Source organism: Vulpes lagopus, chromosome 2, assembly GCF_018345385.1.
Source record: "Vulpes lagopus strain Blue_001 chromosome 2, ASM1834538v1, whole genome shotgun sequence".
In the NCBI taxonomy this organism is placed as follows: Eukaryota; Metazoa; Chordata; class Mammalia; order Carnivora; family Canidae; genus Vulpes; species Vulpes lagopus.
Window position 1 is genome coordinate 15,315,381 of NC_054825.1, and position 14,069 is coordinate 15,329,449.

Consider the following 14,069-nt stretch of genomic DNA (forward strand, 5'->3'; position numbering starts at 1 on the left):
AAGGGGCCAAATGTGGGACACATTAAGCAATAAAATAAAGAATAATATTAATTCATTATAAAACACTGAATAAAATAAAATCTATCAAGTCATACTGATTTAAGTGAAGAAAAATTCAGGGCACATTAGAAGGAATAATAAAACTAGATATCACCATTCAGTAGCCATCATGGTAATAATTTTCTCACAAGAATGATCAGTGGATGCTAAAACTATTAGGTAAAGTTTAATAAGAAACAAAATACAAAAAAAAGAAAAAAGAAACAAAATACATAGTCTAAAAGTATCTCTAACCAGGTGTTTATTAATTTAAAAAGGAAAAACTGTCTTCACAGTTGAGAAAACTGGAACCATTTTAACCACCACTTTACCGATATATAAAGTTAACCTCTACAAGAATGTTCATAGCTAAAAAAAGAATGTTCATAGCAGCCTCGTTCATGATATACTAAAGTGAAAATGACTGAAATGTCCATCAACTCATGAGTGAATAAACAATATGTAATATATTCATATAGTGAAATATTATTTGGCTATAAAAAATGAAATATTAAAATAACACCACAGGCAAATCTAGAGTCAGAAAGTAGATTAGTGGTTTCCAGGAGATGGAGGAAGAGTGTTTAGGGAGGTATGTGATTTCTTTTGGGATGATGGAAATATTGTGGAAATAATAAAGATGGTTGCAAAACATTATCAATATACTAAAAACCACTAAATTGTACATTTAAAAAACAGTTAAAGTAGAGAATTCTGTTAAATGAATTTTATGTCAATAAAAATTGTTTTAAAAAAATCACAGAAGGATACAACATTTTAGTATTCTACCAAAAATTAAAAACCTGAATCTGGGATGCCTGGGTGGCTCAGTGGTTTAGCACCTGCCTTCGGCCCACAACATGATACTGGAGTCCCAGGATCAAGTCCCACATCGGGCTCCCTGCATGGAGCCTGCTTCTCCCTCTGCCTGCCTCTCTGTCTCTCTCTCTCTCTTTCTCTCTCTCCCACTCCCTCTCTGTGTCTCTCATGAATAAATAAATAAAATCTTTTTAAAAAATGATGCTGCTGATATTAAAGATTCTAAAAGAACATAATGAACACCATTATAACAATTTAACAGAGGACATTGATTTCTTGAATAAATTCCTAAAAATACATCTCATCAAAACTTACTTAAGAATAAATATAGCATCTAAATAGGTTTATAACCATTACATATGTTGGATTTCACACCTTAATTCTACACATAAAGTTGTTTTCTAACTCTTGAATTGAAAATTATCACCATAAAACATAAAAACAAAAAAAATGTATGGTCCAGGACAATTGGATATCCACATAAAAAAAAAGAAAAGAAGAAAAGAAAAGAAAAGAAAAGAAAAGAAAAGAAAAGAAAAGAAAGAAAAGAAAAGAAAAAAGAATGGATCCCTACCCAGTTGGATTAAAAACTAAATGTGAGAGTCAAAACTATAAAATGTCGGTAGGAAATATAAAAAATATTGAGATAGGAAAGTATTATTTATGCAAAACACAAAATACAACCCACAGGATTTTGAAAAATAAAAGACTGATCATTTCTGTATTTAAATTAAAAATCTCCATTCATTAAACAATGTCATACAAAGAGCAGAATGAAAATTCGCAATCTGGGAGAGAAAAGGTTTGCAAAGTATTAAACTAACAAATAATTAACAGCAAAAAGAAGGATACACAAAATAACCATTATGATAAAATGGGAAGAAGAGATATATGGACAATAAACACCTATTTAGTAATCAGGGAAATGCAAAACGAAATGGGAACATCATTTCATACCCATCATTTTGATAAAATTTATTTTAAAACTCAAACACCACAATTTGAAGAGATTGTAGAGAACTGGAAACTCCCATTCATGACTGGTGAAGGTATAAATTAGTAAAACGATAATGGAGTATAGTTGGGTAAAATTGAGCATGGCACTGCCTATGACCAAGGATTTATAATACAAGGAAATAACCTAGAGAAACCTATATATGAAATAAGAGAAGAACAGTAAGAACATATAAACTATGACTGTCCATAATAGCAAAACTTGGTACATTTCAAATACCATCCACAGTAGAACAGAAAATATAAAAAGGATCTATTTTCACACATTGTCTCTTATGCAAGACTACAACTCTGCCAGCAACTCTACCATACCTCCCTCTTCCTCCTAAAAGATCATTTCATACCTTATCTCCTCTCTTCAAACCTCAAATGTCCAATCCCCAATTCTTTTTTTGGGGGGGGTAGTTTAATTGACACAAAACATTACATTAGTTTTAGGTGTACAACACAGTGATTCAACAACTCTGTACCTTATGTTATGCTCACAAGTGTAGCTATCATTTGTCACTGAACAACACTGTTATAGTACCATTGACTATATTCCCTCTGCTGTTCCTTTTATTCTCATAGTTATACACTCCATAACTGAAAATCTGTATCACCCACTTAACCTCGTCCATTTTGCCCATCCCTCCACCCTCCTAAATATCCCTCCTTCTCACTCCCGAGTGGTAACTTAACTTTCTATTTCATTAAGAATAAAAAAAAATCAAAATCTTCACAAGTTCTCGCCACTTCTACCCATTTGCCTGCAACCATATTCATAAAACTTGCCTTTTCTCCTATTCCTGTGAATAAAATGTCTATGCTCCTAAAAGCTATCCTATTTATGTTCACTAGATCCTACTGCTACTTGTTCTAAGTACATCCCTCTAGCAAATTCCTCCCTTTCTTGCATCATTTTTATTTTTTACATCTTATTGATCATCCTGTAAGCCAAAAAACATATTTCTCCAAACTTAAAAAAACAAAAGCCCTCTTTTGTTCCCACCTCCTTTAACCCCCACTGCCCTACTTCTCTCCCTTACAACTAAACTCCTCAGAACATTTACCACTTATCTGCAATTCCTCTTCCATCCTGACTAGAATTCATGCTGATCGGAATTTCATTCTACCACTCCACTTATATCAAGGTCACCAAAAGAACTCCAGTTTGCCAGATTCCACAAACATTTCCTAATTCTCATATTATTTCACCCAACAGCAGCTTCTGATGGGTGACAAATTTCCTCCCTCCTTTGAAACACACTCTTGGCTTCTAGAACATATACTTCCCTGGTTTTTCCTGCTGACCCATTAACTGCTCATTCTGTCTCTTTTTCTGATTATTTATCCTTACTTCTCTGACGAGAAAATTAGCATCCAGATGCCCAAATTCCAATATCCAGCCACCTATTTAACATATACACTAGGATGTGTAATCTATATCTCAAATTAAATGTATCTAATACTTCTAATCTTCCTCTACACCAAACTTACTCCTCTCACAAATTTCATCATCTCCATTAATGCCAACTCCATGCTTTCAGGTCTTAAGGCCAAAAGCCTAATTCTCTTTCACTTGTTCTCTCTTCCACTCTATTTCCAATCCCTTAGTCTATGCAATCTCTCTTGACTCTACCTTGAAAATATATTCAGGATCTAACCAAACCTCATCACTTGCTCATGGCCTCCTTGGTCCCAGATGCTATCATTTGTCTCTTAGATTATTATACTAGCCTCCTAAATGGTGGTCTTTCTTCTGCTCTTGCATCATAATCACAACACAGCAGCCAAAACCTAAGGCAGAGTATCTCATATCTCTATTCAAAACCCTCCAATGGTTTCCCATATCAGAGTGAAAAGTCAAAATCCCTTTATTGAGCTTGATGTCTCTATGTGACAGTGGTTAAAGTGTACCACTTTAAGGTCGTCTTCCACCATTTCACCCAACCCACTCTAAGACCCTCTACCCCAGCTATACTGGCCACTTTGCATTTCAAATGATAAGCATATTCCCATTTCAAGGTTTTTGCACTAGCTTTCCATTTGTCCCTCAGATTCTGGCATGGCTCCCTCTCTAACCTCTTTCAGGTCGTTACTCACATATGGTCTTGGTGATGTCTTCTCTCACTACCCTATCGAAATATAGAAACCTAAAACTAATCCTCTTTCCATGCTTTCTGTTTCCTCCATAGCGCTTATTGACATTTAAATATACTTTACTTATTTCCATTTTTATTATCTACCTCCCCCATTAAAATATGTCTGTAACACATACATTTGATTTTTTAAAAAGATCTCTAAGGAAAACATACAATGTTTAACAATAAGATTCAAAATTCAAAAACAGACAAACTAAAGAGACAAACTAAATATGTTTTTTACATATTAAAAAAACAATGGAAAGCAAAAAAATAATACAATATTAAGAATAATGGTTATCTCTTTCAGGGATAATGAAGGGAATGCCATCATGGAGGTACACATGAGATCTTCTTGGGGGTATTGTAATGTCCTCTTACTTAGCTCAGGTGGATGAGGTGTTTACTACATTATTGTTCTAAAACTATAAACATATGCTTTCAGATGCCATATTCATTATTTCCCAGTTTATAAAAGAGTACTAGGAAAAAAGTACTCTATATCTCAAAAATTACCTTAAAAGGTAGAGCTCTAAAGATATGTGTAATTCTTCAAATTATCAGTATGTGATTTTAACTACACCTTCCAAAATTCCAAATCCCATAACATACCATGATGTTTATTTTTTTAAGATTTTATTTATTTATGGGACGCCTGGGTGGCTCAGCGGTTGAGCACCTGCCTTCACTCAGGGTGTGATCCTGCGGTCTGGGGATAGAGTCCCACATCAGGCTCCCTGTATGGACCCTGCTTCTCTGTCTGCCTCTGTCTCTGCCTCTGTCTCTGCCTCTCTCTCTGTCTCTCTCTGTCTCTCATGAATAAATAAATGAAATATTTTTTTAAATAATATAAAAAATATATATTTTATTTATTTGCATGACAGAGAGCGAGAGAGAGCCAAGCAGGGTGAGGGGTAGAGAGAGAAGTACACTCCCTGCTGAGCAGGGAGCTTGATGTAGGACTCAATACCGAGCCTCCAGGATCATGACCTGAGCCAAAGGTAGACACTTAACTGACTGAGCTACCCAGGTGCCCCATATCATGATGTTTATAAAGACAGTATTTTTTTTTGCCTATATATTTTTTTCATTTTAATAAATCTGCTGTACTACTTCTTTACACACATGTATGTGTATTTCTATTACTTCTCACATACACATGAATCATAAAATTTTAAATTATCTGTCTTCCTTACTGAGAACATCTTAAAATTACTCCCAACACAGTACTTGATAGAGTCAACAATTTTGCTAAAAAAATTTCAGACACTAATCATGAAAAGAAATAAGCAAAGATGAACACCATATCCTGTTCATCAGTATTTGCCAAAATGTAAGTAAACTAATAACATTTATAAAATTGTCCTGCATCACTTTCCAAAACCTGACAGCTAAAATGTTAGAGAAATCACAAAAATTCAGTAATTTAATAAGATAGTTTTGAATCATTCAATGTAAAAATAACTCCCGTTATATCAATTTTAAGAAGGTAAAATAAGTCATTTTATGTAATCAGACATAGCATCATTATAAAAACACGTTTTAAGTAACTGTGATTTCAAAAATTTTTATATATTATTCAAAGAATTAATATAGTACCAGAGAAGCATATCATTAGACTTGCACTTAACTTTTTAACATTTTTAGAAGTATAGCTGAATCTGTTTTCTTTCACTTGAAAAAAATGAAAAAAAAATTACCTAATTGATCATTACAGCTGTAAGTTGTAAATGATAATGTTTAATATATTCCTTATGTGCTAAAGTTTACTGGGCTTTTTCACAGACTGAAAGAACACAGCAGTAGAGGAAAGGATCTCAAAAAAAGATCAGAAAATCTGAAGTTTCCATAGAAAAGCCTCCTACTGTAAAGTTTACTGGGCTTTTTCACAGACTGAAAGAACACAGCAGTAGAGGAAAGGACCTCAAAAAAAGATCAGAAAATCTGAAAGTTTCCATAGAAAAGCCTCCTACTGTAAGCTCTACAAACGTTATGTGCAAAGAATGTTATGAGATATCTAACAAGGCTAAGAAATCAAGACAATGGCCTGGTACCTAAAATCATTACAGCAAAGTTTGAAATCTCTTCAATGATGATACCAATTACTAGTACATTCTAACAATATAGATGGAGACATTTTTGAGAAATAGAACTCCCATAAATACAGGAAGGAATGTTTGCTCTCTTTTACTCTTTAAAGAAACCTAACTCAACTTGTCCTGAAGTAGTAGAGTAGCAGCAATGGCTTGGGGCGTATCTGAACTTTTATAACTCAATCCTTTTCTAACAATGGCAGAAAAAAAATGTATTTTTTATAATATATTTTTTATAATATTTTAAATATAAATTTTTTATAATATTTTAAATATAAATTTTTATATAATATTTATATATTAAAAATTGACCCTCTTTCATTATTCCAATTATCATAAACTATAAGCATATAATATTAAACCCACAGAGTCAAATCAAATACAGATTTCTATTTTTAAATAAACTTTTATGACTTTATACCAAAAAGTAAGCATAATTTAAGAGTATAGTTTAATGAGTTATCACAAACTGAATACCCATGTGCAACCACTCCAGAAGCTTCCCTATTGCTCATCAATTGCTATTCAATTCTTTCTAGCCTAAGACAATCCCTGTTATAACTTTTTAAGACGATAGATTAATTTCTGCTGGTTCTAAACTTCATATAAGTAGAATCATACTATATTCTGTGTCTGACTTCTTTTGGTCAACATTATTTTGGTGAGCTACAACTGCATGGATGCCTACAGAGATGTTTCTTTCATTTTCATTATTGCATAGCATTCCACTATGAGAATATATAACATATCCATTTGAATCGATGACAGATTTTCACTTGTTTCCAATTATTGATTATTATAAAGAAGCTGTCATGAATACTCTTCTATATGACTACAGTTCACACATATATGCAGTTGTTGGGATACATCCTAGAATAACTATTTCAGAGGATTCATACATTATGAGTGTGAGTGTATTCAAATTTAGCAGAAACTGTCAAAAGTTTTTTCAAAATGCTTCTAGCAGTTGATACACACTTGATATTTGCAGTCTGGTAAGTTTTAGCCATTTAAGTGGATGTGTGGTGGTACATCAACATTGTCTTAATTTAAATTGCCCTAATGACTAATAAAGTTGAGCACCTTTTAAAATGTATTTTGGCCATCCAAATATCCATTTTTGTGAAGTATCTGTTCAACACTTTTACATATTTTCTATTGAGATATCTGACATTTTCCTATTGATTTGTAGTTCTTCTCAGTATTTTCAGAGAGTCCTTTGTTGGCTTCCTGTGTTGCAAATACTCCCACAATGCAACTTGCCTTTTAACCTTCTTGTTTTTGGATATTTTTAGACATATATAGTTCAGTTTATCATTTCTTGTTTATTAATAGTATTTAAATAAATAAATATTTAAATTTAAAACTTAAAAATTAAATTTAAAAGTCTTTCTTTACCAATGATATAAAGATATTTGTCTGTGTCATCTTGTACAATACTTATTATTTTATCTTCCATATTTGGATCCATAATTGATCTGAAACTGATTTTTGTGGATGGTGTGAAGTAGGTCCCAATATTCAGTTTTTCAATCATATATCTTACTGGCCTACAATAATTTATCATAAAAATAGCTGTGTAGTTCAACTTTGTCATAAATTAAATGTCCACAAATGGGCACATCTGGAATTCTTATTTGCCATATTGGCCTACTTCCTTATTTTTGCAACAACACTTAATTACTATAGCTTCAAAATCATGAGATCTGGTAGAGAAGTCCTCTAGCTTTGTTCTTCATATAAATTTCAGAATATTCATGACTTTTCTTCGTCTTGACTCCAATCACATGCATGTTAGACCATTTCTACAGGTCCTTTATATTTCCTTTCCTATTTTATTTTCATTCTTCTCTTTATTTAGGTATGCGTTTTTGTTTTGATCTGTCTTCCATCTCATTAATTCCCTCCTCAGCTGTATCTAACTTGTTAAACTCATCTAAGGAATTCTTAATTCATTTAATGTATTCCTCATTACCATAATTTCCATTTGATTCTTTAGTAAAAGTTTCCATTTGTCTCCTAATATTTTCTACATTTTATTTTAAAGTCTCCATCTGAAAACACCATTATCCTATAGCTACGTTTCTTATGACTATTTTTTCATACCTTTTTCTAACACTCACCATTGTTTTATTTTGTATCAGATATTGCATAGGGTTTTTTTGAAGAAACAATTTGAGGCTCTGTGTGATACCTTCCCCAAGAGAGGATTTACTTTTGTTCTACTTAGTCTATGGACAGCTCACCATAATCCAATGATTCAAAGTGGACTTACCCACACTAGCAGGCTTAGAACTTCAGAAACTAAGCCAAATCCTTAAGTGTGTAGCAAAGTCCATCTTCCTTAGCACACTTGAAGATCCAATTTTGGACCTCTATATTAATCAACAAAAGCTCTGCTCAGTTTCTTAGACAGCTTTCAGTATTTGTAATTATCTAAAGGAAAATAGTTTCACAAAATGCCAATCTTACCCAACTTGACATTCCACCTATCCTAGATCTTGACCCACAAATTCTCACTGCCTTGGTAGTTCTAAAATGCCTAAAAATATGTAATTCCTAATTTTTCTCAGTAAAAATAATATTCCAAAATAATCCATTACACCAATAAAAAGAACTCCTCCAAACATTTACTAATACCTCAACAAAGCAGCCTATCTACTAAACTATATCTACTAAAAAATGAAACTAGATTATTTTTAAGGTGGTAAAAAATTAAAATCAATCTGTACAATGGATATATATTTGTGATATTTTTAAATTACAGCATATTTGATAAACTGGAAATATATTTTAATTGTTATATGAAAATAAACTTTAAAATTAAGCTAATGAGAAGTATTTACAAAACTTTAAGAATAATAGAAAAGTAATTTTGTATTCACTGATAATTTTACTGATTTTTATTAAAAACAGAACCAGTAAAATATTAAAATATTATATGCACCTATATTTCTAATAAGGTGCTGTAAATAATTTACAAATTATTTTAATAAATTCTCCTAAGGAATAAGTACCCAATGTTATTTGTGCATATATTAAAATTGCCAATATTGATAATATTCTTCTACACAAAAGTTCACTATGGGAAATTTTCAGGAAGGGAAATATATTAAAATCTGAGCAAATCCCATTCAAGTGGTGAGCAACAAGTAACTCTCATTTTGACTTCATTCAAATAATACCCATGGTTCTCTTATCCATTCACATCACAAAAATATGTTAGGCTGACTGACAGTGCTTTAGTCACTAAATCACAATTCCTCTTGCTATCAAAACAAAAAGTGAAGGAGGAAAAGTTAGAAATGTTAAAGCAGAAAATAAAATGCAATGGATAAATTATGTAAAAAAGTGATTTATTGGTTTTAATATTATAAAATATAAATAATAATATATTGATTAGACAAAAGGTAATAAAAATTACCAAATCCTCCAAAGGAAAAGTCTTATCTTTTTTAATTCCATCTTTCTTTTCAAATAAAACAAAAATTAGAATGTATGTTTGAAAGTGAAGAAGGTAGAACAAATCAAACTTTGATGAAAAACTATTTCATTCAAACTCATAAAGTAATTTCATGGTAAGAGTTTATAAGAATGTGTAATGTCTTAAAACTACAGAATCATTTCCAAGGTTTAACAAAGGTAAATATTTGAGTACAATAAAAATTCTACTTTAAATCTCATATATATATATGTACATATATACGTGGAAAACTCATATAAATGGAAAAAGTAAGTGAAAAATTAATAATATTTCAAACATAAAGAGAACATTATGTTTACAAATAGGCAATTCACTAAATAGGAAACACAAATGGCAAATGAATACATAAAAAGATGCTTAGCCACAGCAGTAATCTTGAGTATGCACAGTAAGTATCATTAAGATACCATGCAAATCCATTGCAAGTGCAAAAGGAAAATAGCTTCACAGTTACCAAATGTGGGTGGTAATATGAAGAAACAGGGACATTCACACCTAGCTGGTGAAATGTACATTACCACAGTGACTTGAAATGCAAATGGGCAACATGTAGTAAAGTTGAGGATATAAATATCCTCAGACACAACAATTTATGTATATGCCCTACAGAAACTCTTACATATCTGCATGAGAAAACCAGCACAAGCTGTACAGTGTAACGCTGTTTCTAACAAGGACAAAAATTTACCTAAATGCAGAAGCTTTGCATTTCACAGGAAATTAGATGATGAAACTGAAAAATGCTTTTAAAATTTACAAATTATATTAAAATATGAGTGCAAAGAAAAAATCATAGAGCAGAAAATATCAAAGCTCAAAGTTACACTGGTAAGCAAACTTGCTCATCTGAATCGAACATGAGATCAGTACTTATAAGTAATGCATACAGAATAAGTATATCTACGTAATTAGAAAAAGTTTTAAAGTCAGTCACTTAAAGTGACCATGAATACACTGAAAATGTGTTATTTTGTGCCTTTGCTATATAAGAGAATTGTATTAGTTGAAATAAACAGGGAAAAAGGTAAAAACGTTTCCCTGAAAATATTTAATAAACACCACTATTATACGAATATAAAATAAAACAATGGCAAAGTTTCTCATCATATTTTTACCCAATCTACTCACCAAGTCTTAGTGTTAACTTCATACTTATAAAGATCATCTACCAATCCATATTTATTGCCTGGTAATGCTTTATAGCCTCCGTGAACATAAATGGACTTTGTTATTTCATCATACACACTGGTATGGCCATATCCACCTTGGACAATAGCTCCTTTAGTTTCTGGAACAAGCCAAGTGTTTGATGCTGTAAGAGAAAGAAGATGAATCATGAAATTTAAGGAGTTTTTAAAAATTACTAATATGTCACTCAACTACCAATACATAAATTCTAATAGCACATTTTTATGAGTAAAGTATAATTAACATTCACTTAATCAAAAACAATTATTAAATATTTGCTAGTTTACTATGTTAGGTGTTAGACATTGAAGTTGAGTAAGACTGGTCTTTCTGTAGATTAAACTCTGAAAATTGAAAATGCCAAATTTTTTGATGTACAACAGAAAAAGGAAAACTTTATTCTCACATACATTTCTGTATTTGTAAAGAACTCTGAGAAAAAGACTAACAAATAGTTTATGAAAGCCTATTATGTGACAAGCTCTGAATTAGTCACTGATATAACAAAGATTTAAAAAAGATATGATCCTCAACCCTTAGCAATTTTTAGCCCTGTGCTGGTCCTTCATCTCTTCTACAGAGCTGAATGAAAACCTAAACACTAAATTTCCAAACCTCCCTCGACAACTGTATGAACAGGTTTTACCAAGGGGGTACTTGTGAGACAATAGAAGGTGAAAGTAACAAAGACATTCTACCTTCATCTCTAGCAGCATAACAGGCAGATGCTACAGTGGATAATTAGCAGTGTGTGATCTTAAAGTAACAGCAGCAGGGGTAGTGTCTGCTCAATGGCAGCAGTGGCACCTAGAATAGTTCAGTGACAAATGCAATCCTAGGCTTCTACCTGGGTGTTTGGCAGCTCCCAGATTTCTGGATGACCCTCTCATTTTGTTGTCTCTAATACTCTTGTTATTATTAACTTCCTATACCTAAATCCGATTCTGCTTAGTTTAGCTAAAAGGAACTTACTTCTTACTGCAAATTCACTGATATGATCATCAATCATATGCAAGACATGCTTCTAAGAATATGCAGATAAATAAAACACAGATCCTTGACTTGGAAAATTTCAATTATAAAGAGTAACTTTATAGAAATCTATTATTGGTCTTTAGATATCCACCCAGCCTATACCTCCATCTTCCCGCCAACTAGTCATTTAACATTGGTATAGTAAGCATCTCAACTGCATATACTCAAATCAAGTAATAGAAAATAAAGGTGATCTTAAAAATTGCTCACTTTTACATAATTCTAAGGTAATTAAGAAAGTGATACTTCAATGGTCAGAAAATATAGAAGTATCAAAAAGGGTCACTAAGCTAATTTTACTTTGATAAAACTAAATATATATGGAGAAATTTCAGAGCACACTTGTAACTAATAAGTATTACAGTTTGGAGGTAATTTCTAAAAATGACATTAATAATAACTTACCAGAAATAATTTAATGTCCTTTAACCACTTATTAAAGCTCTACTCATCTAACCTAATTAAAGGTTTCCATATTTTTATTCATTCTCTTTTTAATAAAGATAAGTTTGCCTCTTATTTTTAAAAAAATGTAGAAATAGAGGTCTTCAATGTACAAGTGAATATTACCTTCTCTCCCAGCCACTACCTAGAAGTATTTTCACAATTTAGTTATGTTCAGTCTACTTTCAGAGTATATTACTAAATATTTTTTACACATATACCAAATATATTTAAATTACAAACATGTGCATCCATACCTATAAATACTTGTATCAAAAAAATCATGCTATTTTACTATTTTTTCATTAAAACAAATGGGGCATTCTTCCATGACCCATTTATTATTTTTCAACACCTAAATTCCTTTCTATTAAGGATACATAACTTATTTAAATAACTCTACATTGTGACTCATTTGGGTTTCAGTTTGCTCCAAAAACCGATAATGCAATAAACAACCTTGAGATCAGCTCTAATATCATTATCTAACAGAACATATACTATGTCTCAAGAAGTATCTCGTTATTTTATTTAACAATAACCCTTTTACAGGTTTGCTACTGCATTCTATTCTTTATAGCTGAGGAAATTTAGAGTTAGAAAAACTAAGTACCACACCAAAAGTTTAAAAGTTGATAAGTGGAACAAAATGGTGTAGACTCATTTATTCCTCTCCTCCTCACTAAGTGTGACAGACTCTAGAAATAGTGCAAGAGACAACCAAAGGAGAAATCTGAAAAGTGTAAAGGCAGGTGAATTACAGACTCCAGGACTATAGGATAGGTGTCTCCTTCCCCTCCAACAGAAGGCTATGTAGGCCCAACATTTCTCAGCTCCCCCATCTAGCAAATTAAAGGCAACTCAAATAGCCTTATTCCTCCTCAAAATTGATCAGGAGTCCTATGGACAACCCAGATGTTCCTAGCAGCACCAGTAAGAGGGACCCAGTAAACACTGTTTAAAAATAAGCTGGCAGGGAAAGGGTTCTTCATCCTTCAGATCAAGACTGGAAAAAGAGATCCCACAAGACCAAAGAATGAACCTAAACCTTGACTGCCTGCTAAAACAGATTTAAATGAGACCCAAAAAGTCTCAATACAAGAGAAAAATGTCCAGGATACAATTAGAAACAAAAAATCATTTATCAAAAAAGAAAAAAAATCATTTATCATACTGAGAACCAGTAAAGTCACAACTCTAATGAAAAAGACAATCAAGTGATAGTAACTCTAAGATGTTGAAATTACCTGACAAGCATTTTTAAATAACCATAATAAAAAAAAAAACATTTGAACAAGCAATTACAAAATCTTTGAAACAACAAATCTCAGCTAAAAAAGAAAGTAACAAAGAAATTTAGGGGAAAAAAGAAAAATGCAGTAACGAACAAAAACTCTATATACAGGCTCAGTAGTAGAGTGGAGCTGATAGAAGACAGAATCAGTAAATTTGAGGACAGGTCAATAAAACTTACCCAATCTGAATAATAGAGAAAACAGACTGAAAAAAAAGTCAACAGAATCTCAGAGAGCTTTGAGACGTTAACAGTTGATTCAACATTCATATCATTAAAATCCCAGAAGAGGAAAAAGAAAGAAACTGAAAGAGTATTTGAAGAAACAATGAATAAAAACATCTAAATTTTGTACAAGACACAAACCTACAGATTCATGAACATTAAAGATGTCCAAATAGGATAAATTTAAAGAGATCCACACCATGATACATCATAAGAAAACTTATAAAAACTAAAGACAAAAAAAAAAAAAAAGAAAGAAAGAAAGCAGCCAGAGAGAAATGACACGTTACTTATAGAGGAACATCAATTTG

General features: G+C 31.8%; 1 protein-coding gene across 3 annotated transcripts in view; it reads right to left on the reverse strand.

Moving 5' to 3' along the window:
- Positions 1-14,069, reverse strand: part of ATRNL1 (attractin like 1) — a 760,501-nt gene that overhangs the window by 659,333 nt on the left and 87,099 nt on the right. For all 3 annotated transcript variants that reach the window (XM_041742630.1, XM_041742631.1, XM_041742632.1), the window contains exon 9: positions 10,701-10,884. In XM_041742630.1, the coding sequence (XP_041598564.1) occupies positions 10,701-10,884 (184 nt within the window). The remainder of the gene's footprint in view (positions 1-10,700; positions 10,885-14,069) is intronic.